This window comes from Scyliorhinus canicula, chromosome 20 (assembly GCF_902713615.1).
Source record: "Scyliorhinus canicula chromosome 20, sScyCan1.1, whole genome shotgun sequence".
Classification (NCBI taxonomy): domain Eukaryota; kingdom Metazoa; phylum Chordata; class Chondrichthyes; order Carcharhiniformes; family Scyliorhinidae; genus Scyliorhinus; species Scyliorhinus canicula.
The window spans coordinates 60,929,126-60,955,650 of record NC_052165.1 but is presented as its reverse complement, the minus strand read 5'-3'; the positions used below and the strand labels follow the sequence as shown (position 1 = coordinate 60,955,650).

At 44.8% G+C, this 26,525-nt stretch overlaps 1 protein-coding gene and 1 long non-coding RNA gene across 5 annotated transcripts in view; one reads left to right on the top strand and one right to left on the bottom strand.

Annotated features, from left to right (window-relative positions):
• LOC119955215 overlaps nucleotides 1-26,525 on the bottom strand; it is a 116,743-nt gene that overhangs the window by 50,118 nt on the left and 40,100 nt on the right. The gene's annotated exons all lie outside the window — the stretch shown is intronic.
• parvb (parvin, beta) overlaps nucleotides 1-26,525 on the top strand; it is an 86,053-nt gene that overhangs the window by 32,106 nt on the left and 27,422 nt on the right. The window contains exons 1-8 of one of the 4 annotated variants that reach the window (XM_038781229.1): nucleotides 2,413-2,567; nucleotides 4,462-4,551; nucleotides 4,784-4,854; nucleotides 6,384-6,486; nucleotides 8,813-8,953; nucleotides 18,072-18,187; nucleotides 19,850-20,035; nucleotides 25,208-25,266. In XM_038781229.1, coding sequence (XP_038637157.1) covers nucleotides 2,528-2,567; nucleotides 4,462-4,551; nucleotides 4,784-4,854; nucleotides 6,384-6,486; nucleotides 8,813-8,953; nucleotides 18,072-18,187; nucleotides 19,850-20,035; nucleotides 25,208-25,266 — 806 coding nt within the window. In that variant the 5' untranslated portion in view covers nucleotides 2,413-2,527. Of the gene's footprint in view, nucleotides 1-2,412; nucleotides 2,568-4,461; nucleotides 4,552-4,783; nucleotides 4,855-6,383; nucleotides 6,487-8,812; nucleotides 8,954-18,071; nucleotides 18,188-19,849; nucleotides 20,036-25,207; nucleotides 25,267-26,525 lie in introns of those variants that run through there. The other 3 variants (XM_038781228.1, XM_038781231.1, XM_038781230.1) reach the window with 3 other exon arrangements.

The following is a 26,525-nucleotide window of genomic DNA, read 5'->3' as shown; positions in this document are numbered from 1 at the left end:
TTGTGTGGACATCACAGATGGATATGAACTCATCTTCCTCTATTTTATCTCGGAGTGAGGGACCTCAGTGATTTTAATTAGACATAACAGCCAAGATTGGAAATTTTCTTAAGTTTCCACTGCTGTAATGCTTGATTTCTGGACATGGAATTTGATACAGACCAGTGATATGACATTCAGAAGTTATGTTAATGTTGTGTTGCCAGCTGGGCAATTGGGTGGGAGGATTAAAGAGCCTCAAACATATGTTTTGATGTCCCAGATCCTGCTGGATCTTTATTAAATACTTGAAAAATTCTTCAGTTTGCAAATATACAATATGAGCACAGAAGTTGCATCAAAAGACATCATCCCAGCATTGTGCAACTTCATCCGAATGAGAATGATTCTTCTGTTTTCCTAACAGAAATAGAAACATGGATATTTAGAAATGAAAAGGTCATGGCAGGCCCAACTGGCTATCCATCGAGTCCAGGAGATATCATATCCCATAATATCTCCTCTATCTGTGCTTAATAAACTCTCTTGAATTTGCTGATCTAATAATATTCATTGCCCCTCTTAGCAGTCACCTCCTTCTTGTAGCTACATAATATTTCAGCTGCGTTCGTGCCTTTGGTAGAATCGTAACTTTAAGTATAAATGATTATTATAAAAGCTCATGGAGCCTAAGAAGATAAATTAATTTAATAAGTCAACGTAAAGTAAAGGCCACAACATAGTTTACGGCCAGAACTACCGGAAGTGTTGGTCCCAGTCAGAGTTCAATTTAAAAGCCCCAGCTGGGCAGGCCTCCACCAAAATCAATTATTTTATTTATCCTGCCTGTGCCCTTTCAGATAAATATTTCCAGAGGATTTCCCTGAGCCTTATATGACATACCATTCACAACCACTGTAGCCACTAAACCATTTGGATGCCTAGGGCAGAATTTTTCCAGCTTTTGCAGCATGTTACCCATGGGCGGGGTAAGTAGCATTCAAGCCGCTGGACAAATCATGTGGAACTTTGGAAGGCACAAAAAATCCAAAGGGCTGGTTCCACGCCGTGGCGCTGGCAGAGCGTGCCCCACTGCAGACTTTGTTTTCGAAGATTGAGGCGCCCTTTTTAAAGGCTGCCACGATATAAAAAAGTAAAAATAGAACATACCCCCACGCCATGCACCACCAGCCCACTCCCTGAGCAATCCACTCGCCAGACCTTCTATAGCAGGTCTGTGCGCTAGTTGTACTGTGTGGGAAGTCAATTTATAGCACACTGGAGTGAACAGATTAGGTAATGGATGTGTGTGTGTGTGTGTGTGTGTGTGTGTGTGTGTGGGGGGGGGGGGGGGGCTGATGATTATATTTACATTTATTATAATGAGATTTTCAACATTGAATGCCTGTTTCGTTGGTGGGAGGTGGGGACAATTGCGACAGGGCTTCCCAAACTGACTTATAATGCGATTTGGGCCCTAATCTCAGTTTTGCAGTCTGGCCTGGTCTGGAAAAATATCAGGTTCTTCAGCTGTGATCCTTATTGTCATGCTTTCCCTCTCTGCCCCAATGCACACAGTATAAAATTATGTCGCACTGATCCACATATAGCTCCGTTAGGACTCTGCTGTACTGTTGTCACATATATTGAATAATGGAGCAAAGCTGTCTGAAAATGTCCCTAAGAGAAATGTTTTGCAATGAAATAAGTTTGCCGTTAGACTGCATCTGCCGACCTAGATGTATCAAAGCACTAATGCAACCTGAATACATTTGCATTACCAATACTTCATGATCTAAACTTTTCAGATTGTTTTCGTGCATTCTAATACTCTAATTATATTTGGGAAACAAAACTACATGCGCAGAAAAGTGTACAGAAATGTATGCAGATTATCTTGTCTGACAATAAATATCATACATTTCAAAACTACAAAACCACTCTAATGCTTATTATTTCTGTACTATTTTGGCATTCTGCAACTTCCTTGACTCTAGGGACTAATTGTAAAATGTTTTTAAATTAGAAATGATATCTACATTAAGTAGCATCATATATATCAGAAAAACCCTGCACATAAAGCTGATCAGTACTGTATCATCAACGTTCATTTCAAGAATTGTCTGTACTGTGTAAGCAACTAGTGCTAGTCATGGTTTATAGTTTTTAAATCATCAAGACAGTATATGATCTGTCATTGATTTTCCATTTATAATGTATTGAGCTCATTTAATACACAGTGCATGCTGTACCTAGAAATATTCTGCTTCAATATTCATGACAGTGATGAAAACAAAATGAACAGGTAGATTAAAAGTGTTTGTCAGTGAATGTTGATTGTGTCCTTGTTGTGTATAATGCCAGAGATCATTGCGTGTGTGTCTCGCTGCCAGCTTGCTGCTCAGCCCTGTCACAATGATAGAAATGACACATGTGGTGCCTGGTTAAGCTGCTCAAGCTTGGCCCAGCTGCAGCTCTTCCTCCCGCAGCTGGGCTGGCACACAACATAGCTCGGATATATAACTTGTTTGTTAATTTTTAAAAAAAGATGGCAGGGCTCTTGTGTGGGACAAAAAACAGGAAAAAAGGTAGGAAGGATTGTTCTTGGTTGATTTGTTGTTCGGAGCCTGCGTGCAAAATGATGAATGGAGAAGAATTCTGTGGCTAATATTAGATGAATGCTTTCCGAAGTGTGTTTATGCCATTTACTGTACAGGCAAGAGCAATAGCTGAGTTTGAGACTGCATTCATGTCATTAGATGCAATCATGGCTGCAAAGTAACTTCCTTATTTAAAAAGTCTGATAAACTAACAATTCACAATTCTCTATCTGCCAATAAACCTTTTAGTTAATTTTAGTCACACCATTCTCATTTTAATCATCTTAGATGTAACACATTTGGCTGCCAATAGCTGGAATTGAGGATTTCTTTGTAACCATTCATGAATCAGATGGTGAACTTTTATTGATTAATTGAAAACTCACATAAGAGAGATTTATCAGAACATGAATTTGTTAACTTTAGTAAATGTCAGAAGTCTGACTGGTATTGGTTTGGTGCCACAGTCAGTTTTCTCTAGTAACGGGGGTTGGAAATCAACAATTGAAACAAGCCCTCCAGTATAGTGTGACGTGATGCTAATGCAGGAATGTTATTACACTCATTAATTTAGTGAGCTGGTGTAGATGTTTATAATCTCTTCTCACCCAGAAAGCTTCTACATATTTTGCATTAATTAAGAGAATCCGGTCAATGGACTGCAAATTCTTTCATGACCAGCAGCTAAGGGTTTTGTGTTTAAACACTTGGTAAAATGAGATTCTGTTTTAAACATACCATTTACACTATAAAGCTGCCCAATGTTTTATCTAACCAGCTCTAGAAAATCCTGTTCTATTATTAACCTGGGAAACTGCTGTTAATTTCGAGGTCTTTGAGTCCAGTCCTGAGTGGAACACTTGGCTAGCCCACCCCTTCCTCAATGTTGTCTGATCGGTAACCTTTAGGTGTGTCTCTTGTAGCATTGCCACATCCGCCTTCAGTTCCCTCAAATGCGCGAACACGCGAGCCCTCTTGACCGGTCCATTCAGTCCCCTCATGTTCCATGTGATCAGCCTGGACGGGGAGCTTCCAATCCCCCTCCCCCGCCAACTAGCCATCACCCTTTTAAGGCCAGCCTCGAGCTCGCCTTAAAAGGCTTGATGAAAATAATTGTTGTGCTACCATGTGACTATCACATTTTTATCTGTTGTCCAAATAGTTTACAACTGAAATAAAAAAAGAACCCTCAAATGTGAATGTTTAACAGGCTATGTTTTGCAGAATGGTATAGCTAGACTAGTTTATATTTTGTAACAATACATGACCAAATTCTCATTTACCTTTCCAACAGGAACCAAGTTTGCACAAATTTGGAATTTGTGTAAGCTTCAGTTCTTGATGACCTAGCCGTAGAACTCCTGCTATGGGAATACCAGAAAGCTGCATTGTAGGATTCAAAATTGAGCATCTATAAATTCACCTCCCCTCCCATTAGATGCTTAGATATTTTTGTGGGTTTTTAACCCACATTAGCAAGCTTTTAAAAGGTTGAGAGGAAAATCTTTAATCACTGTTGGGGGCTTTAACCAGCTAAGATGGTGTAGTGCGCATTCATGGAAGTGATTATGTATTTGTTATTGCAGTTTGTGAAGATCCTTGTGTGTGTGAGATCCTTTAATGTACATGATATTACAGAGTAAAGTCTCATGTTATGATCAACATTACAAGTGGGCTCAAGAAAAAGGAAGGCGGTATTAGTGGCTTAAGAGTTCCCTTGCACAGCACTTGATTTGTTCTATCCATTTTTTTTAAAGTGAAAGCTTATCACCATTCATTAGCCCAAGCTTTTTTGGACTATCACATCTGATTTAAATTTTTTTCTGGGGCTGGAGGGACGTTTATTTTTCTCCACTTATCATTCTGCTTTCTTCCTTGCTAGTGAGTGACTTACAAGAAGAAGGCAAAAATGCCATCAATGCTCCATTGTCTCCAACACCGACAGACATTCATCCTGAGGACACCATGTTAGGTATTAAAGAATGCAAATTCATTTTTCCTGATCCTTTTATATTTCTACTGTTTTCTTGAATGTCTAATAGGATACCAAAATTTTTATATTCTATATAGTACAGGTAGTTACAGATTTTTATTTATTTTTAAGTTATCACCTGTTCTCAAATATTTAAAATCCCATTGTAAAAAAAAAATGTATTGCCTCTTTAACCTCCTGCTCACTTATTTTCTGTTGGATTCAATTATAGAGGAGAATGAAGAAAGGACAATGATTGAGCCATATTCCAAGGAAGAGGCTAAGTTCAAAGAGCTTGTAAAGGTGAAGTGCTTGAATAAAATGTGTACTACTACATGCTGAATTCGCTGGTAACTTGCAGTTAAGTGCAACATGATCGTGTACTTAATTTGACTGTTGTATACCCAGCCTGATGTCACTTGTACAGATCCAATATATTACTAAAAATGTACTGCATGGCGAATTCCCTGCCAATTTGCTGATTATGACATAATTATGTTTTTATTGACCGTTTACCTATTCCAGGGGTGGGCAAACTTTTCCGTGCAAGGGCCGCATTCAGAAATTCACAATTCACAAAGGGCCGTATAGTATATTAAGTAAAATAATTACGTCACCCGGTTATGATTCTGGGCGCCTCATATAGGACATAGAACAGTACAGCACAGAACAGGCCCTTCGGCCCTCGACGTTGTGCCAAGCAATGATCACCCTACTCAAGTCAACGTATCCACCCTATACCAGTAAGTAACCCAACAGCCCCCCCACCCATTAACCTTTAAAAAAAAATTTAAAAAAAAAAAAAAAAAATTTTTTTAAAAAAAAATTTTTTTTTTTTTTTTTTAATGACTTGGTGGGCCGCAGAAATACCTTTGGCGGGCCGCATGCGGCCCGCGGGCCGTAGTTTGCCCACCCCTGACCTATTCTATTACAGTTGGCGATTATACCCTATTGATGATGGTCTGCATCAATTTCATCAGGTTTTCTGGATTAACAATAATGCAAGATTTAGTTTTTAAATTTTTTAAAAAGTGCTTCTGTATTGAAATAAATAAATCTCGAAAATGTCATGTCTCACCAACTTGGTTGAACTTTGAGGTTACAAGGATTCTGCATGAAGGGAGCCTGGTCAGCATAGTATGCTTGGATCTTCAAAGAGCTTTTGACCATGTACCACAAATTGCACTCATTTATAAATATAGACCGGTAGGATTGGAAGACAGGCCCTGGAGTGAATAAGAAATAGACTATATTCTTCTAGGCACACGCTTGATATTGATGCAACTATATCTGCATGGAGAGTGGCTACTGGTGAAATCCGTGTCGGGATTATTGTTCTTCACCATTTTAGTTAATTTGTATGAGGTGGCAGCAAGTTTGTGACTAACACCAAATTGTGCTGGTGTTGAACCTTAAATGAGAAAAAATTATGACAATCATATTTGATCCAATGGTGGAATACCATGCACGACTCTGAACTACAATTTAAATTAGAAAGTGTTCCAGAAGTCTGCAAGTCCTTAGCCGGTCATGACCAGTGCTTTTAATCTATTGCAATGGCCAACTAAATATTGAGATTTTTATGACAGTCTCATATATAAAGCAACAAACATTATAATGTCCATTTATAACTTTGATTATGCCTCATCTGGAATACCATGACTATTTTCAGTCCCTTCACCGATAGGTAATATGGAGATATTCAGAAAGGCTGGGGTCCACCAGCAGATTGATTCCCATTTTTAAAAAGCCTTTAGGTGTCACACTAGGCCTGGGCAGCATCTGAACTTATTAGTTTGTTAACTTTTGATAAATTCATTGTATTTGTTTAGGTTTTAATTGACTGGATTAATGATGTACTTGTAGAAGAAAGAATAATCGTGAAGACTCTTGAAGAAGATTTGTATGATGGACAAGTTCTGCAGAAGTTGCTAGGTAAGAATATAATTGTATCGTTGAAATATGAGATTCTGTTAGGGATCGGGAAAGGAGTCAGGCCTAACGAGCCTGGTGTTTTTTTCATCAGTCGACTTCACCTTCATTGTTTCTCTTTCTAGAATTACATATAAGTATCTATTCAATCCATTTGTACTGAATGCTTCCTGGTAAATTACTCTGTAATTCATGTTATTGATGAGAAGTTTCACCCTCAGTTTTAAAACCGTGTCCCTTGCAACCTTCTACCACAGTAAATAATTTGTCTGGATTAAATCAGGTTACTGTGTCAATAATAAAATGAATTGATTAAATGATTTCATAATCTTTCTCCAACAAAAATGAACCCAATATCATAGAAACTTGCACCATAGAAGGAGATTGTTCAGCCCATCTTACCTGTGCTTTTGGAAAGAATAGCCATGGTAGTTGCATACCCCTACTTTTTAATCTGTAACCCTGTACATTCTTCATTATCAAAAGCCTGTTCAATTCCAGTTTAAATTTATGTAGCGAATCACGGTAGTACAGTGGTTAGCATGTTTGCTTCAACGCGCCAGGGCCCCAGGTTCGATTCCCGGCTTGAGTCACTGTCTGTGTGGAGTCTGCACATTCTCCCGTGTCTGCGTGGGTTTCCTCCAGGTCCTCCAGGTGCTCTGGTTTTCTCCCACAATCCAAAGATGTGCAGGTTAGGTGGATTGGCCATGCTAAATTGCCCTTGGTGTCCAAAAATGTAAGGTGGGGTAACTAGGTTACGGGAATAGAGTTGAGGTGTGGGTGCTCTTTCGAAAGGCCGGTGCAGACTTGATGGGCCGAATGGCCTCCTTCTGCACTGTAAATTCTATGATTACCTATTTTTCAGTTGACACCTTCTAGATCTTGCCAACCCTTAACCAAAAATAATTCTCATCACCCCTTTCCTTTGAATTTGCTTTCTTCCTATCTCCCTTAACTTTATCCTTTATATAAACTATCCTACTCCTGTACATACCCAGCACTGTGACCGTACCGTCTCTCATAGCCTCTCCAATCCCTCCGTCTTGATTACAGGCAGGAGCATAAACAGCCACACCCTTCTCCCCACATCTGTCTTCTTGCTTCCAATCTCACTCCCACCTCAATTTCCAAAGGGAAAATGCTCTCTCCTGTCATTTACAATTATGCTTTCAAACTGCCAATTGCCACCCTTTGTCCTTCCATGTCTCACAATAATTGCGGGTGTGATAACTCTGTCCTTAACACCAGCAAAACTGTAAACATCTTCTATCCAGTTGTAATTGCTGAAATGATCCCCATCTTCATTTGTTCAAGTTTAAGGGGAACAGACGAGTGTATCTGGGGCACAATTGGTTTAGGCATCTATTATTAAATCTGATTGGGATGCATCAAATGCTTTTGGGCCTTGCCCTTTGCCAAAATCAGCTACTACTTGGGAAAGCGGGCAGTGTCTTCAAAGACCCCTCCCGCCTGAGTTTCTATTCTCTCTTCCAACATCTTTTATCGGGCAGAAAATACAAAATTCTGAGAACACATACCAACAAATTCAAGAGCAGATTCTTCCCCGCTATTACCAGATTCCTGAATAGCCCTCTTCTGGACTGAACTGATCTCTCTACGCATCTTCTCTACTGTTGTAGCACGATACTCCATTTTCTTCACCCAATGTCTATGTATTTACATTGTGCATTTATCGTATGTCCTGTGTTTTTCATGAATGGAATGATCTGCCTGTACTGTATGCAGAACAATACTGCATTCCTCGATACACATGACAATTAATCTAAATCTACTCCAGGATCATCTTGGAGAACAAAGATAACCACCGGCTTCAATTTCTTTATCATTGTTCAGTCAATGTACTAGAATTTTCTATCATCACCTTGAGAGCAGCCTTATCATAAAAACTGGTCCAAACAGAAGGTCCCCAATGATCACAATTGAACAAGAATTATTTACAAAATGAAACATTTCTGACATAGTTCACATTTGGAGAACAAAGATATAAGAAAGGGCATGAACTTAATCGTAAATTTGATCTCGGATTGTCACTAACAACTTTGAGCGAAGCTAATAAATAGAACCTGTCACGAATCCTGAATTTTTGTGGAAGATTATGATGAACTCTTAGGATATATTCTGCTTTGCATCATTTGTAACATTGTTATCAGGCTGCTATATAAGGCACTTGCAAACTTAGTTATGGTCAGTAATTAGTACTGTATCAGTTTTCAAAACCTGAAGTCAGCAGGTTTTAATCTGTTCAGAGTCAATTATTCATGGCAGGAGCATTCGAAAGCTTCAACTTTGTCACTTTCTGCTCATGTAGAGAAACTTGCAAATCGTAAACTTAATGTTGCTGAAGTGACACAGTCCGAGATAGGGCAGAAACAGAAACTTCAGACAGTGTTGGAATCAGTGAATGGCCTGCTTCGACCTCAAGGATGGGCTATCAAATGGAGTGTTGATTGTGAGTACAAGTGTTTAAATTTTATTTTGAATGACATGAAAGACAGATAAAAGCTAATATTAAAATGAATAATTACCTTGCAATAAAATTAAACACTGAATATTTCATCTCTCGCATAATTTTATTTAAACTGGGTTTTAGTGAAAAAGAAAAATTGATGCTCATCACTTGATATGCTTCTGAAGTGATGTTCTTTTTAACAATTCATGGAGAATCCATTAACTTGGCCTCCTGATATATTGAAGTATTCATGAGGGACAATTGAAAGGCAGGCCGGCAAAGATTTGGGAAAGCTGTTTGACCATTGCCCTCATAGTACTTCCAGTCAATTTTACTGGAGTTTTAAATTAAAGAAGCTTTTAGATTTATTTTTAATGGGATTCCTGTTAAAAGATTCCTAATGAAATAATACAATTAACCTGATAGGATATCTTAATTAATATATTTAGAATAACTATGATCACGTATGTGTTGATCTGCCAAAGTCTTACAGCATTACATCAATTCTAGCGTATGCTTATTTTCGCTCATATTGGGCGAAATTCCCCGACCCCCAGCAGGGTCGGAGAATCGCCTGGGGGCGCCTAAAATCCCACCCCCGCCGTGGCAGAGATTCTCCGCCACCCGGGAAGTGGCGGGGGCAGGAATCTCGCCACTCCGATCGGAGAGGCCCAAGCGGCGATTCTCCGGCCCGGATGGGCCGAAGTCCCGCTGCTGGGAGGCCTCTCCCGCCGCCGAGGTTTAAACCACCTCTGGAACGGCGGGCTCAGCGGCGCGAGCAGGCCCCCGGGGTCCTGGGGAGAGGGCGGGGGGCGATCGAACCCCGGGGGGTGCCCCCACGGTGGCCTGGCCCGCGATCGGGGCCCCCCCTCAGAGTCCGGGCCAGTGCCCTGGCTGCACTAGTTTCTTCCGCGTCCGCCACGGCCTCCGCCATGGCGGAAGCGGAAGAGAACCCCACATCGCGCATGCGCCGGCAGTGACGTCAGCTGCCGCTGACGTCACTGACGGCGCATGCGCGGACCGGCGAAAGCCTTTCGGCCAGCCCCGCTGCCGGGGGTGCCGTTTTTTTCCCCCGGTCTTCTGGTGGCAACTGCTCCGGCGCGGGGCTCCCCACCTTTAGGGAGGCGCGACCCCTGAGTGGTTGGCGCCACTCCCCTACTCCGGGACCCTCCGTCACGCCGGGTAGGGGAGAATGCCGCCCATTGTTCTTCATGCTTTTCCTTGAATTGGCATGCTCCATTCCTTATCAGGAATAGATGGCAATGTGCTATCTTGCCTTTGCTAGTTTTGTTCCTTATCTCAACAACATGCTGGACATGGAGATATTTCCATATATTTGTTGTGCTCCTTTGTGGGAAAATGTCAGTCTTTGCTCAATAGAGATGCCTGACAGTCTTAAGAATTGAAAACATATGCTTCCAATTTTTATGCAATGTACTGGAATGATATTCAGCAGTGCCCCATTACAGATGCCCCTTCATTCATTTGTTGCAGGCAGTTTACTGCTCATAGCATAAAGCATCCAGAAGTGAATATTTGCACTTTCCTTTCTGTTGGAAAGCTGCATAACCAAAATTCCTCCTGCCTATAAAAATGTTGTCTTTCTGTCTTCTCACACTCTATCTGAAGTTAAAAAGCTCCTTGATTTGTGTTAATTTTTCCCTGCTGCATGCTAATTGACTGCAGAGCGAGCCTATACTCTTCTAGCAGTTACATCAACAAGCAGTAGTTAAAAGATTTTGTTCCCTGTTGGGCAATGAATGCTGTCATAAATAAAGGTGGTTGCCATCTTCATTCCTTATGTTATCAGGGGACAGTTTGTGCTTGGTCTGATTGAGAAGTGATTCTAACCAAAGTATAAAATGACATAAGTAGTTCTCACTAGTTGTATAATGAAGTGAGAAATTTGTTCCTTGGGATATCACTTAACAGGAGTGCCTTCCCTGTTGCATTATATTCTGAAGAGCAACTGGTCTCCTGGCAGGTAAAGTACACAAAGTCAAACGCAGAGTTTTTTTTCCTCCTTTCATTTGACTCATTTCTGTAAACAAAGATATATTTTCAAGACTCATTGCTGATAGGCAGACATTACTATTTTACTAAGATAGCTTTTTCTTCTCTTTCTGAAGTAAGGATTGTTTATTTGCTTTCCAGTGAAGTTACTTTGATGCCATTTATGATCATGCTGCAAGGAAATTATGTTGAAGCATTTCCACATTCATGTTAACGAGTTTATATGCACGAGTATGTAATTCTTTGGTTGGCAATTAGGATGCTCTGAGCTGTAGATTTTCTCATGTTAGTTTTAAATGCTGTATTTGAATTGACTGATTGGAGTGTGTTTCCATTTACTGAGACTCCTGTCCATTTCCGAGAAGTTTTATCGTTTTTGTCTTTACGAATATACTACAGTAAACTGTAGTCAGCAAATATGTCAGAAGGGAATGTCATGTTTGATAAACATAATTGAATTATTTGAAGAGATGACAGAGTAGGCAAGGACAGAAGATTAATATATTTTAATTTTCAAAAGGCCTCTGGGGAGGTACCGTATATTGGACTTGAGTAAGGTAGAGCATATTGAGTTAAGGGGCATGTAGCAGAACGGATAGCAAACTGACTAAAACCAGGGAGTAAGGGTTAAGGGTATCCATTGTTTTTTTTAAAAATAATTTTTATTGAAAAATTTTGAATTTATACAACAACAGCGAACCATAATAAAATACCGAAAATAACAATAATATTAGCAATCATAAACATTCGCCCCACCTCCATGAACAACACAGCATATTAACAACAACGCAAATTAACACAATATTAAGTTACATAATAGAAACTACAATAAGGAACACCCCCCACCCCCCCCTCTCCCCGGGTTGCCGCTGCTATTGACCAAGATACCTATCTTTGAGCCAGGAAGTCCAGAAAAGGCTGCCATCGTTTATAGAACCCTTGTATTGATCCTCTCAGGGCAAATTTGACCCTTTCCAATTTTATAAATCCCGCCATGTCACTGATCCAGGTCTCCACACTTGGGGGCCTCGCATCCTTCCACTGCAGCAAGATCCTTCATCGGGCTACTAGGGACACAAAGGCCAGGACACCGGCCTCTTTCGCCTCCTGCACTCCCGGCTCTACCGCAACTCCAAAAATCGTGAGTCCCCCACCCTGGTTTGACCCTGGATCCAACCACCCTCGACACCGTCCCCGCCACCCCCTTCCAGAATTCTTCCAGTGCTGGGCATGCACAGAACATATGGCCGTGGTTCGCTGGACTCCCCGAACATCTGGTGCGCCTGTCCTCACCCCCAAAGAACCTACTCATCCTAGTCCCGGACCTGTGGGCCCGGTGCAGCACCTTAAATTGGATGAGACTAACCCTCGCACATGAGCATCCGCCCAAGTCCCGTCCTCTATCTGCTCCCCGAGTTCCTCCTCCCATTTAGCCTTCAGCTCCTCCACTGACGACTCCTCCACCTACATTACCTTATAGATGTCAGACACCTCCCCCTCTCCGACCCACACTCCCGAAAGCACTCTGTCCATCGTCCCCCGCGAGGGCAGCCAAGGGAATCCTTCTACCTGTCGCCTAGCAAACGCCTTTACCTGCAAGTATCTGAACATGTTCCCTTGGGGAAGCCCAAATTTATCTTCCAGTTCCTCCAGGCCTGCAAACCACCCGCCAATAAACAGGTCCCTCAATTTACTGATGCCCGCCCTTTGCCACCCCCTAAATCCCCCATCCCGGTTCCCTGGGATGAACCAATGATTGCCACCCAATGGAGCCTCCATCGAGCCCCCTGTTTCCCCCCTACGCCGTCTCCACTGTCCCCAGATTCTTAGGGTCGCCGCCACCACCGGGCTCGTGGTAAACCTCTTAGGGGAGAGCGGCAACGGTGCCGTTACCATGGCACCCAGGCTCGTACCTCTACATGACGCCATCTCCATTCTTTTCCACACCGCCCCTCCCCCCTCCATCACCCATTTACGCACCATTGACACATATGGCCGCCCAATAGTACCCCAAAAGGTTGGGCAGCGCCAGCCTGCCTCTATCCCTCCCTCGCTCCAGGAACACCCTCTTCACTCTCGGAGTCCCATGTGTCCACACAAAGCTCAAGATACTGCTAGTCACTCTCCTAAAGAAGGCCCTGGGGATGAAGATGGGCAGGCACTGAAAGAGGAACAAGAACCTCGGAAACACCGTCATTTTGACGGACTGCACCCTCCCCGCCAACGACAATGGCAGCATGTCCCACCTCTTGAACTCCTCCTCCACCTGAACTACAAGTCTGGTGAAATTATGTTTGTGAAGAGTCCCCCAGTCCCTGGCCACCTGCACCCCCAGGTACCTAAAACTCTCCCCTGCCCGCCTAAGCGGGAGCCTACCAATTCCTTCCTCCTGGTCTCCAGGGTGCACCACAAACACCTCACTCTTGCCTATATTTAGTTTATAACCTGAAAAGGTCCCAAACTCAGCTAGCAGCTCCATCACTCCCAGCATCCCTCCCACCGGGTCCGCCACATACAGTAACAGGTCATCGGCATACAACGGCACCCTATGTTCCTCCCCACCTCGCACCAAACCTCTCCACCTCTCTGAATCCCTCAACGCCATCGCCAGCGGCTCGATTGCCAGTGCAAACAACAAGGGGGACAGGGGGCAACCCTGCCTGGTCCCTCGGTAAAGCCGGAAGTACTCCGACCTCCTCCCATTCGTGGCCACGCACGCCATCGGTGCCTCATATAACAGCCTCACCCATCTAATAAACCCGTCACCAAATTTAAACCTCCCCAACACCTCCCATAAGTACCCCAACTCCACTCTATCGAAGGCCTTCTCCGCATCCAGCGCCACCACTATCTCTGACTCCCCCTTAATCGCATTCAACAATCTCCGCACGTTCGTGTTCAGCTGCCTTCCCTTCACAAAACCTGTCTGGTCCTCGTGTACAACCCCTGGCACACAGGCCTCTATCCTGGTGGCCAGGATTTTTGCCAGCACCTTGGCATCTACGTTGAGGAGAGATATGGGCCTGTATGAACCACACTGCTGGGGGTCCTTGTCCCTCTTTAAAATTAACGAGATCAGCGTGTGCGACATCGTCGGGGGCAAAGTCCCCCCCCTTCCCACGCTTCATTAAGTGTCCGCACCAGCAAGGGGCCCACAAACTTTTTATAAAACTCCACCGGGAACCCATCCGGCCCCGGTGCCTTCCCTGACTGCATCTGCCTGATCCCCTTAACCTGCTCCTCCAGCTCAGTCGGCGCACCCAACCCCTCCACCTGCTCCTCCTGCACCTTCGGGAAAGAAAGCCCGTCGAGGAACCTCTCCATTCCCCTCCTCTCCCCCGTTGGCTCCGACCGGTACAGTGCCCCGTAAAAGTCCTTGAAGACCTCATTCACCTCTACCCCCTTCCGCACCACATTCCCACTCTTGTTTCTCACTCCAGCAATTTCCCTAGCCGCATCCCGCTTGTGGAGCTGATGAGCCAGCATCCTACTCGCCTTTTCACCATGTTTGTACACTGCCCCTTGTGCCTTCCTCCACTGTGCCTCCGCCTTTTAGTGGTCAGCAAATCAAATTTAGCCTGCAGGCTGCGCCTCTCCCCCAACAGTCCCTCCTCTGGTGCCTCTGTGTACCTCCTGTCTACCTCCAGCATCTTTCCCACCAGTCTATTCCTCTCACTCCTCTCGCTCCTCTCCCTGTGTGCCCGGATGGATATCAGCTCCCCACGAATCACTGCCTTCAGGGCTTCCCAGACCACCCCCACCTGAACCTCCCCATATCATTCACCTCGAGGTACCCCTCAATACTTGCCCGGACCCTCCTACACACCTTCTCCTCCACCAACAACCCCACATCCAACCGCCACAACAGGCGCTGGTCCCGCACCTCCCCCATCTCCAACTCTATCCAATGCGGAGCGTGGTCGGAGATCGAAATGGCCGAATACTCGGCCTCCTCCACTCTTGGAATCAGTCCCCTACTCACCACGAAGAAGTCTATCCAAGAGTAGACACTATGTACGTGGGGGAAGAAAGAGTACTCCCATGCCCTCTGCCTCACAAACCTCCATGGATCCACCCCACCCATCTGGTCCATAAACCCTCTCAGTACGTTGGCCGCCGCCGGCCTCCTACCCGTCCTAGAGCTGGACCGATCCAGTGAAGGATCCAATACCGTATTGAAGTCCCCCCCCCCCCCCCCCCCCCCCCCCCCCCTGATCAGACCCGCCTCCAGATCCGGGACCCGTCCCAACATACGCCTCATAAAGCCCGCATCGTCCCCATTTGGGGCATACACACTAGCAAGTACCACCTTCTCTCCCTGTAGCCTGCCCCTAACCATAACATACCTACCCCCCTTATACGCCACCACCTCCGATGCCTCAAACGACACATTTTTCCCCACCAGAATCGCCACTCCCCGGTTCTTCACATCCAGCCCAGAGTGGAAAACCTGCCCCATCCATCTCTTCCTCAGACGGACCTGGTCCGCCACCTTCAGGTGGGTCTCCTGAAGCATTGCCACATCTGCCTTTCGCCCCTTCAGATGAGCAAGTACCCACGACCGCTTCACCGGCCGATTCAATCCTCTCGCATTCCAGGTGACCAACCGAATCAGAGGGCGTCCCGCTCCCCTCCCCGTCGACTAGCCATAGCCCGTCGACTGCCCGCCCCAGGCCAGCACCCCCTGCCCGACCCAGTCCCCACAGCGACAACACCGCGCCTCTGTCCCCCCCGGCCCACACCAGCTCCTTCCTGACCCTACCAGCAGCAACCCGGTATTCCCCTTTCCCCCCCCTCCCTTCCCCCCCCAGGCTGGGAACCCTCCTAGCCGCGAACCGTCCTCCATTGTACTACCGTGGGTCAGCTAACTTCTGCTGACCCCGGAAACTCCCGCCAATAACCCGACCCCTCCCAAAGTGGGATCATCCCCCAATCTATCCCTCCTCCAGGCACCGCTCCATACCCCCAACCCGACATAGAATACAACAAACCCCCCCAACCCTCCCCGCAAGATACAAAACTCAAACAATGCCCCACAGCAAAAAAAACATAACAGAACAACACCCCCATGAATAACCATATCAAAATTGCAAAAGTACAGAAAAAGAGAACACAGCAACAGCAGAATCCAGCAATAAAGTATTACAACCGACCCCGCAACCCCCAACCCCTAGTTCAAGTCCAGTTTCTCCGTCCGCACGAATGCCCACGCCTCCTCCGGGGAATCGAAATAATAATGCCGGTCCGAATAAGTTACCCACAGGCGCGCAGGCTGCAACATTCCGAACTTTATCTTTTTCTTGTAAAGCACCTCTTTCGTCCGATTAAACCCGGACCGCCGCTTAGCGACCTCCGCACTCCAATCCTGGTAGATCCGTACTACCCCATTCTCCCAATTGCTGCTCTTCACCTTCTTGGCCCAGCGCAGCACACACTCCCGATCACTGAACCGGTGGAACCTCACCAGCACTGCACGCGGGGGTTCATTCTCCTTAGGCCTCCTGGCCAGTACTCTGTGTGCTCCCTCCAGCTCCAAGGGCAGATGGAAAGGCACGGCCCCCACTAGCGAGTTCAGCATCGTAGCCGTAGGTTGTCAGGTCCGACCCCTCCAGCCCCTCCGCAAGGCCCAAGATCTGCAGATCTTTCCGCCTCATGCGGTGATCAAGCTCTTCGAAGCGTTCCTGCCACTTCTTGTGGAGTGCCTCGTGTCCCTCCACCTTACTCACGAGGATCCCGGCCTCCTCCTCTCGTTCAGTGGCCTGCGTCTGCAACTCCTTGATGGCAGCACCCTGGGTCATCTGAATCTCCGAGAGCCTTCTGTTCGTTTCCTGCAGAGAGCTCAATACCTCAGCCTTGAAGTCTGCAAAACAGCGCAGGAGAGCAGCTTGTTGCTCCAGGGCCCACTGCTTCCACTCCTCTGGAGCTCCGCCGGCCGTCATCTTGGATTCCTTCCCCTGTTTTCTTCTGGGGATCTGCTGCCGTTTTTTCCCCCTTTCCACTCCGAGTTCGAGTCATGGACTGCGGGGAAAGTCGATCAGCACACCTTCTCCCACCGGGAGACGTCAAAAAATTTCCGTTTTGGGCTCTAAAAAGAGCCGAAAAGTCCGTTTAAAATGGGAGCTCCCAAATGTGTGGCTTCCTACGTCATCGCCGCCACCGGAAGTCCAAGGGTATCCATTGTTAGCAATTAAATTAATGATTTGGATACTGGAATCAGAAGTGCAATTTCAAACTTTACAGATGGCACCAATTTAGAAGGTGTAGTTATACAAATGAAGGAAAGAAAGACAAACTAGCAAGACGGGTGGGTATTTGACAAATTAATTTCAATATAGACAAGTACGAGGGGATGCAATTTGGTGGAAAGAATAAGGAGACTACATACTGTTTAAATAATCTGAATGAGGTAGAATGGCAACAAGTTCATAAAAAGGCAACTCAAGCACTGGGGTTCATTTCTAGAGGGCTGAAAAGCAGAGAAATTATGTTAAACATGTATCAAATCTTGTGTAGAGTACACTTGGGTTACTGAGCTCAGTTTTGGTTTCCATATTATAAAAAGGGATATATTGCCGTTGAAGATGGTGCAAAAGGATTCTCAATGATGATACCAAAATTGAGAGAATTTACTTGTTGGGAAAGGCAGAACAGGCTGGGGCTCTTTTTCTTTGGAAAAGAGAAGACGTGGGGGTAACCTGATAGAGACTTTACATCCACCCACAAAACTCTTTTCACTAGCTTTGCGAAAATGTTTCTGCTTGTAAGCCTGTCCAGAACTTGGGGCTATAAATATAAGATAGTCATTGATAAATTTAATTGGGAATTCAGGTGAAATATTTGTACCGAGATGTGACCTATGCAAGGAATTTGGGAGGCAAATAGAATGAATGCATTCTATGGGAAGCTAGATAAACCCACGAGGGAAAGGAAGAATGGTTGAATTGCTGATGCGGCGGCAGGAGGCTCACCTAGGGTACAAAATATGAGCATAGACCAGTTGGACCGAATGGTCTGTTTCTTTGCTGTATGCTGTTGTAAGTTGTATGATTGAAACCTTGAAAACTGTTAACTGGATAGTGTTTTGACCAATTTATTTACCTTTTAGCGATCCACACAAAAAACATGGTAGCAATTCTTCACCTGCTTGTGGCGTTAGCCATGCATTTCCGAGCACCCATCAGATTGCCAGAACATGTCTCCGTGCAGGTGGTGGTTGTACGGGTAAGTGAACCACCAATTTTCAGTGATAGTTTTATTAGATTCTTGAAGTTATTCACATGGCCGCTTGATTTAACTTTGCCACCTGTGATATCGAACAGTTGTTATGGCAAATGGAGAAAGATGTCTCAAAACTAGGATATTTCCCAAGAGTCATTACAATTCCCTAATTGAGCTTGACGGGATTCAAATTTCTACAGCAGTCCATATGGTCATGATAGGAAACAAACGTCTGATTTCATGTAGCTCTCCTTAGAAACACCATTATATTGTGAAACCAAGGAATGTGGTTGACATGGTCCAATGAATATCTGAATTGTAGGGTATGAGGAACATGTTTCCGTCATATTCATGCCCCCTCCATCATCTCTTTATAAGTACTTTGATGACTATATTGGTATTATTTCCAGCTCTCGCCCTGAACTGAACAGCACGGTGGTTAGCACAGTTGCTTCACAGCTCCAGGGTCCCAGGTTCGATTCCCGGCTTGGGTCACATGCACTGGAATTTTCATGTTCCCGCTGTGTCTGCATGGGTTTCATCCGGGTGCTCCGATTTCCCCTCACAATCCAAAGATCTGCAAATTAGGTGGATTGATTATGCTAAATTGCCCTTAATTTCAAAAAAACGTTTAGGTGGGGTTACGGGGATAGGGTGGAGGTATGGGCTTAGCTAGGGTGCTCATTCCGAGGGCCGGTGCAGACCCGATGGGCCGAATGGCCTCCTACATTGTAAATTCTACGATTCTATTAAATGAACAATGTGGTAAAGTGTGAGGTTATGCACTTTGGAAGGAGGAATGGAGGCATAGGCTATTTTCTAAATGGGGAAATGCTTAGGAAATCAGAAGCACAATGAGGCTTAGGAATCCTTGTTCACTATTCTCTTAAGGGTAACGTGCAAGTTCAGTCGACAGTTAGGAAAGCAAATGCGATGTTAGCATTCATGTCAGGAGGGCTAGAATACAAGAGCAGAGATGTACTTATGAAGCTCTAGTCAGACCCCATTTGGAGTATTGTGAGCAGTTTTGGGCTTCGTATCTAAGGAAGAATGTGTCAGCCTTGGCAAGGTTCCAGAGGAGGTTTACAAGAATGATCCCTGGAATGAAGAACTTATCGTATGAGGAACAGTTGAGGACTCTGGGTCTGTACTTGTTGGAGTTTAAAACGATGAGGTGGAGGAATCTTATTGAAACGTAAAGGATACTGCGAGGCCTAGATAGAGTGGGCGTGGAGAGGATGTTTCCACTTGTAGGAAAAACTAGAATCAGAGGACATAATCTCAGACTAAAGGGACAACCCTTCAAAACAGAGCTGAGGAGGAATTTCTTCAGCCAGAGGATGATGAAACTGTGGAACACTTTGCTGCAGAAAGCTGTGGAGGCCAAATCACTGGGTGTCTTTAAGATAGAGATAGATAGATAGATAGATAGATAGATAGATTCTTGATTGATAAGGGGATCAGGGGTTATAAGGAGAAGGCAGAAGAATGGGGATGAGGAAAATATCAGCCATGATTAAATGGTGGAGCAGACTCGATGGGCTGAGTGGCCTACTTCTGTTTCTATATCTTATGGCCTTATGAACTAGTACATTTCATTAACTTTGCTTCCAATTTCCATCCTTATTTCACCTTTGTGTAGTCAATCTTCCCTTCCTTCTTCAGCTTCCCGTACCTGTATCTGGGATAGATTACCTACAAATACTCACTACTAAGTCCACCTACTGTCAAAGCTTTCTTGACTGCCATTTTCTCACAACCTGCTCCCTACAAGGACTTCATTTCATTCACCAGTTTCTTCACTTCCGTTGCATCTGTTTGGATGAAATAAACTTCGATACCAAGACTTTGGTAAGTCTTTTTTTCTTGACCAAGGATTCCTCCCACTGTGGATAACAGGGCCCTTGATTATGCCCGTCCCATTTCCTGCACTTCTTCCCTCGCTTCTTTCCCTTCCCTAAAGTACCATGATAAGGTTCCTCTTGTTCTTTCCTTCCAGCCCACCGGCCTTCATATTCAGCAAATGGTCCTACGCTATTTCTTTTTAATAAAAATATTTTTATTAGGGTTATAGCATTTCATAACATACATTACACGACATACATTACACGACATACATTACACAACAAGACAATCAAAATGTGTACCTACAAGAATTTGCAACCACTGTCTTTCAGGAAATAATTTACAAACAAATAAAAATGAAAGGTTGCTGTTGAGTACTTACTGGGCCAGGTGGTGGCCTTAAGCTTGCCCACTCGGCCGTGTGGGGGTCAGTAGCTGGATGCGCTCCTTGGAGAGGGCTTTTGTGTAGCTGTGGGAAGGGTCCCAGTTTGCTCCCCACACAAGGTATTGGCTGTTGCTGCTACGTGGCCTTCTCTCTCATAAACCCCCCATCTCCAATCCCCGTACTTGGTTCCCTCCTGGCATTTAGCCGTGTTGGTAGGAGGTGGTATGCCTGCTAGGTGTGCTCTTTCCCTTGTTGTCCTTTTTGTCCCTTGTGGTTCACTCCTCCTCTACCTGTTTTGTGTCTTTCTTTGGTGCTTACAACCCCCCTCCATCCCGTTCCCTTTCTCTTCCCTATTTTGTGCCTTGTCCTGGGTCCCTACCCCACTCCCTGCTTTACTGGAAACTGGTTCCAAACAGGTCTTGGAAGGGGTCAGTGAACAGCCTCCACATTTTGTGGAAGCCTTCCTCTGATCCTCGGATGGTGTACATTATTTTCTCTGACTTGAGAAATTCCACCAGGTCGGCTGTGCAGTCTGCAGCCTTGGGTGGTGCTGCCGACCGCCAGCTGAGCAGGAACCTCCGGCGGGCAATCAGGGAGGCAAAGACTGGGGTGTAAGCCCCCCTCCCCACGAAGATTCTGGCTGTTCTGTAACCCTGAAGACTGCCACTAGTGGGCATGGCTCCACTCTCTCTCCCGCAACCCTGGACATGGCCTCAAAGAAGGACATCAAGTACCCAACAACTCTGGGACACAAACAGAAAATGAGGGTGCGGTGGCCGAGCCTCCCATTCACACTTGTCCTCAACCCCTCCGGCAAGGACCCACTCATTCTCGTTCTAGTTAGGTGCGGCACATTTAACTGCGTTAGGCTCAGCCCTATATGGAGGATATGTTGCCCTGTGCAGTTCTTCGATACAGTCGTCCCCCCTATTTCTTCTGCCATTTCTACGACCTTATGTTTAATTCTACCACCAAACACTTTTCCGCTCCTTTCATCATTCCAAAAGGACTGTTCCCTCTACGATTCTCTGGTCCACTCAATCAGCCAAAATCTCCACCCCCAGGAAATGCATCACCTACCTTTTTACCTTCTTTCTCCTCACCATCCACGGCTCCAAACAATCCTTCAAGGTGAAAAAGTGCTTTACTTTCATTAGTTCAGGTACTGGAACCTGTATCCAGGAAGCTTGTGACTGGGCATGTAACGAATATGGGGATTTTCTGGATTTTGGGTCCTGGGCTGTTGGGGGGGAATAGGATAACATAAAGCCGGGATGATTTCTCCATTGAACTGCTTCAAGCTGGGATGAGGGGCGGACCTGGTCGGCTTTCATTGTTAATCCCAGATCCAAACAGGAACGGATCAGTGTGTCACGACCTAAAAATGACGGAGATCAATGCCTTTTGGGGATCGTAATTTCCAGGACAGGACCTGCTTTTCAGGACCTTCCGGATAAGTGGTCCAGGGTTTCCATACTGTACTTGCCGTTTACAATGCAGTCTGCTGTACATAGGGAAACCAAATGCAGGTTTGGTAACTGCTTTGCTGTCACTTCTGTTTAGTCCTCAAACATTTTTTTTACATTTCGAGTACCCAATTTTTTTCCAATTAAGGAGCAATTTAGCGTGGTAATTCCACCTAGCCTGCACATCTTTGGGTTGTGGAGATGAGACCCAGGCAAACACGGGGAGAATGTGCAAATTACACACGGACAATGACCCGGGGCTAGCATTGAACTTGAGTCTTCGGTGCCGTGAGGCAGCAGTGCTAACCACTAAGCTACGTTGCTGCCCCCTCAGTCTACAAACATGACCTTGAGAAAATGTTAATTTTCCAGGTCTGACCACTCTGACCTTCGCTGTCTACCCTAAGGTAGTTTAATGTAAGCTTGAGAAACAGGATGTCATCTTTCGATTAGGCACAGTACAGCCTTCTGTACTGACCATAGAGTTCAACAACATTGGACTGTAATCTCTGTTCGCATTGTTCCCTTTTCTTTGTCGTTTTTAGGCTAGTTCATCCCGTTTTTGCTTTCAGGACAGTAGCTGTTCATCAGTCGGCCATTCAAATCTCCTCTCAACACATTTTTTGTTTCTATACTTTCTCCTTTGATTCTCCATCACCAAGCCTTTGTAATTTAATCTGTTTTCTACCCAATCACAGACTTTCTCTTTCTAACTCTTCCCACTTTTATCCCTTTCACTTGTTCAAAACCTATTGCATTTCTAACTTTTCCCAGCTCTGATGAAAGTTCATTGACCTAAAACCTTGAATCTGTTCCTTCCTGCACAAATGTTGCCAGACCTGTTGAGTGTTTCTAGAATTTTCTATGTCAGATTTCCAGCATCTGTGGTATTTTGGTTATGAAACTCCCCCTTCAGTCTGTTTCCAGTCATGCATCTCATTTTCTAGAAAAGCTTAAGGAATGGTGTGCAATCGGACTTACCATAAAGCTATATGTATTTTGTTAACCGAATCTGAGGAAAAGGGTAACCTCAAAAGTGCCAATAATCTATTTGTAGAAAGTAGGCTAATCACTTTACAGTGCACGTTTTCCAATATATATCTTTTCTGTAGCCCCTGCGTTGCACTGTGCATAAGGGAAACTTGGAACTGCGATCCATCTCCACTACTTTATTGCTATTTTTCTTTTTGCATTATTCTTTATCATTGGTTGCCCTTCCTTCTCCTTGTAATCAGGGCCCTGTTTTATTTTAAAATTGCATTGAGTCCCCTTTTACGAGTAATTTCCCCCAGGCATTTTCCCAATTCTGGCTACAGTTTTTATAGTATTTGTTCAGGCCTGCAATTCCCCTGGAGGTACTTTGTTTTCTATGTAGGGGATCAAGCTGAAGCCTATTGATTGTCAGTTATGGTCTTCTGATCAGGTGGTAGGAAATCTGCTGGCAGGTGATGAAGGTTCTGCCAGCAAGTAGCTGTCACTTTGGGAGATGTGGTCTGCTTCTTCCTGGTCCTGAATAACAATGCAGTGTGCTCGAGAAATAAATCGATACTGATAATAGTTTAATCTCTTCAGACCCAAATTCAAATCCAGATTTTGACATATATTTCAACTCTGCTGTTGCCTGCAGCAAAGGTTTGCTCAAAGCTTGGGTTGTATAATTACATTTTGTTAAATTCTGTTAGAAAACCAGTGACAGGATGGGTGTATAACGTAAGAAACAAAAGTCAGTTATATTACTATCCCAGATCAGACCCTAAAAGTGGCTAGGTACTGCACTGAAACACCAATATTTTAGTATATTTGAAAGACTGTGGAAAGAATGATTTGCTCCAGGAGTGATTGCATGAAGAAATGGGGCTTGGTTATTTTTATAACAAAACTTGGGCGGCACGGTGACACAGTAGTTAGCACTATTGCCTCACACACCAGGGACCTGTGTTCGATCCCTGTCACTGTCCGTGTGGTGTTTGCACATTCTCACCTCCGCAACCCAAAAAGATGTGCAGGCTAGGTGGATTGGCCACGCTAAATTGCCCCTTAATTGGAAAAAAGAATTGGGTACTCTTGATTTATATTCATTTTTTAAAAACAAAACTTTATTATGACTACAATATTAAATATTGTTAACTTCACAACCGAAAAAAACAGCTTTCAGTTTGCACCTTTAACACTACTACTCAATATCCCAATTTCATAACAAGAAAAGAAACCTAAGCTTTTAATCTATCTTGCTGCAGGAGAATTATGTACTCGGCATCAGGCAGATCAGAATTCAATTCCTCCAAAGCTTTTCCTCCATCTCCCCAAGCTTAAAAACAAATTATTTCTGCAGGCTGAAAAGTACCTTTAACTCCCCAATGGCTTTCCCAGTCAAACCACAGTCCATTAGCCTAGACTGAAAAATACATTCCTTTGTCAATTTCACCTTGTGGCTGCTAAAACACCCAGGCCCTGCAAAAAATCTTTTTTATAAAGCTTGACCATTGCAGTCAAACACTCTAACCCCAGGCGTTTAACCTTTAAATTACTAATACTTAGAACCTAATATTCCTAAAGCCTTCTAGTTGGAACAGTTATAAACTTTATTTGACTGGTTATTGAAAAAATAGTGTTTTGGGAGCTTTTTAGTGTTTCTCTCCCTCCTCCTTCCACCAACCACCACTGCTATGTGGGGTTAAAAACGTGAATGCTGCACTACAGTTGGCTGGTCAGCCGGTTCCTGATGCAGTACGAGGACAACAGCGCAGGTTCAATTCAGCTGAAGTTATTCATGTAGGCCCTGCCAACTCAACCTTGCCCTACTGTGCTAACGTGGGTAGCACCGTGGTTAGCACAGTTGCTTCACAGCTCCAGAGTCCTGGGTTCGATTCCTGGCTTGGGTTACTGTCTGTGTGGAGTCTGCACGTTCTCCCGGTGTCTGCATGGGCTTCCTCCAGGTGCTCCCGTTTCCTCCCACAGTCCAAGATGTGCAGGTTAGGTGGATTGGCCATGTTAAATTGCCCTTATTGCCAAAAAGGTTAGTGAGGTTACTGGGTTACATGGATAGTGTGGGTTTGGGTAGGATGCACTTTCCATGGGGCGGTGCAGACTTGACAGGCCGAATGGCCTCCTTCTGCATTGTAAGTTCTATGATTCTTCGCCTAAGGCATGGCGATCCTCAGGTTAAATCACCACTAGTTAGCTCTCCCTCCTCAAAGGGGAAAGCAGCCTCTGGTCATCTGAGACTGGCGACTTTCCTTTTTATAAAAATGTGATATACTTTGAAGTGGTTAAGTTGATTTTGCTTCTGGTTAGTTGACTTTGTATTTTCTTTTAACTCTGTCTCAGAAGCGGGAGGGCATACTTCAAACGTCACATGTTACAGAAGAGTTCACCAGCACAACAGAGTAAGTTGAACTTTGCAATTTGTTCCAAATGTAAATCAAATAATTGGGAAAAATAAATCAAACTGCACTATTACCTCCAGGAGCTAAACCTGTTTAAAAATGAAACTAATTTTATTTTGTTGAAATCATCCCCAAACCACTGAATTAATATTTTGAGGGAATTTGGATGTTCTCAGTATTTCCCTTGTCCAGTGCAAGTTACCATGATCTTACATCAGAAGTAACCTGGAGGTAGCTGACTCTTGAGTGAACAACTTGTTTTTTTTAAAATAATTTTTATTGAAAAATGTTGTATTTATATAACAACAACGAACCGTCATAAAATACCAACAATAACGATAATCATAGCAATCATAAACATTCTCCCATCCTCAATGAACAACAAAACATATTTACAACAACTTAAATTAACACAATGCTAAGTTACATAACCATAGAAAAAATAGAAACAATAATAAGGAACACCCCCCCCCCACCCTCCCCTCTCTCTCCCGGGTTGCTGCTGCTATTGACTAAGATACCTATCTTTGAGCCAGGAAGTCCAGAAAAGGCTGCCACCGTTTATAGAACCCTTGTATTGATCCTCTCAGGGCAAATTTGACCCTCTCCAATTTTATAAATCCCGCCATGTCACTGATCCAGGTCTCCACACTTGGGGGCCTCGCATCTTTCCACTGCATCAGGACCCTCCGCCGGGCTACTAGGGACGCAAAGGCCAGGACACCAGCCTCTTTCGTCTCCTGCACTCCCGGCTCCACCGCAACTCCAAAAATCACGAGTCCCCACCCTGGTTTGACCCTGGATCCAACCACCCTCGACACCGTCCCCGCCACCCCCTTCCAGAACATATGGGCATGATTCGCCGGACTCCCCGAACACCTGGTGCACCTGTCCTCACCCCCAAAGAACCTACTCATCCTAGTCCCGGACATGTGGGCCCGGTGCAGCACCTTGAATTGGATGAGACTAAGCCTCGCACATGAAGAGGAAGAGTTGACTCTCCAAGGCATCCGCCCAAGTCCTGTCCTCTATCTGCTCCCCAAGTTCCCCCTCCCATTTAGCCTTCAGCTCCTCCACTGACGACTCCTCCACCTCCTGCATTACCTTATAAATGTCAGACACCTTCCCCTCTCCGACCCACACCCCCGAAAGCACTCTGTCCATCGCCCCCCGCGAGGGCAGCAAAGGGAACTCCTCTACCTGTCGCCTAGCAAACGCCTTTACCTGCAAGTATCTGAACATGTTCCCTTGGGGAAGCC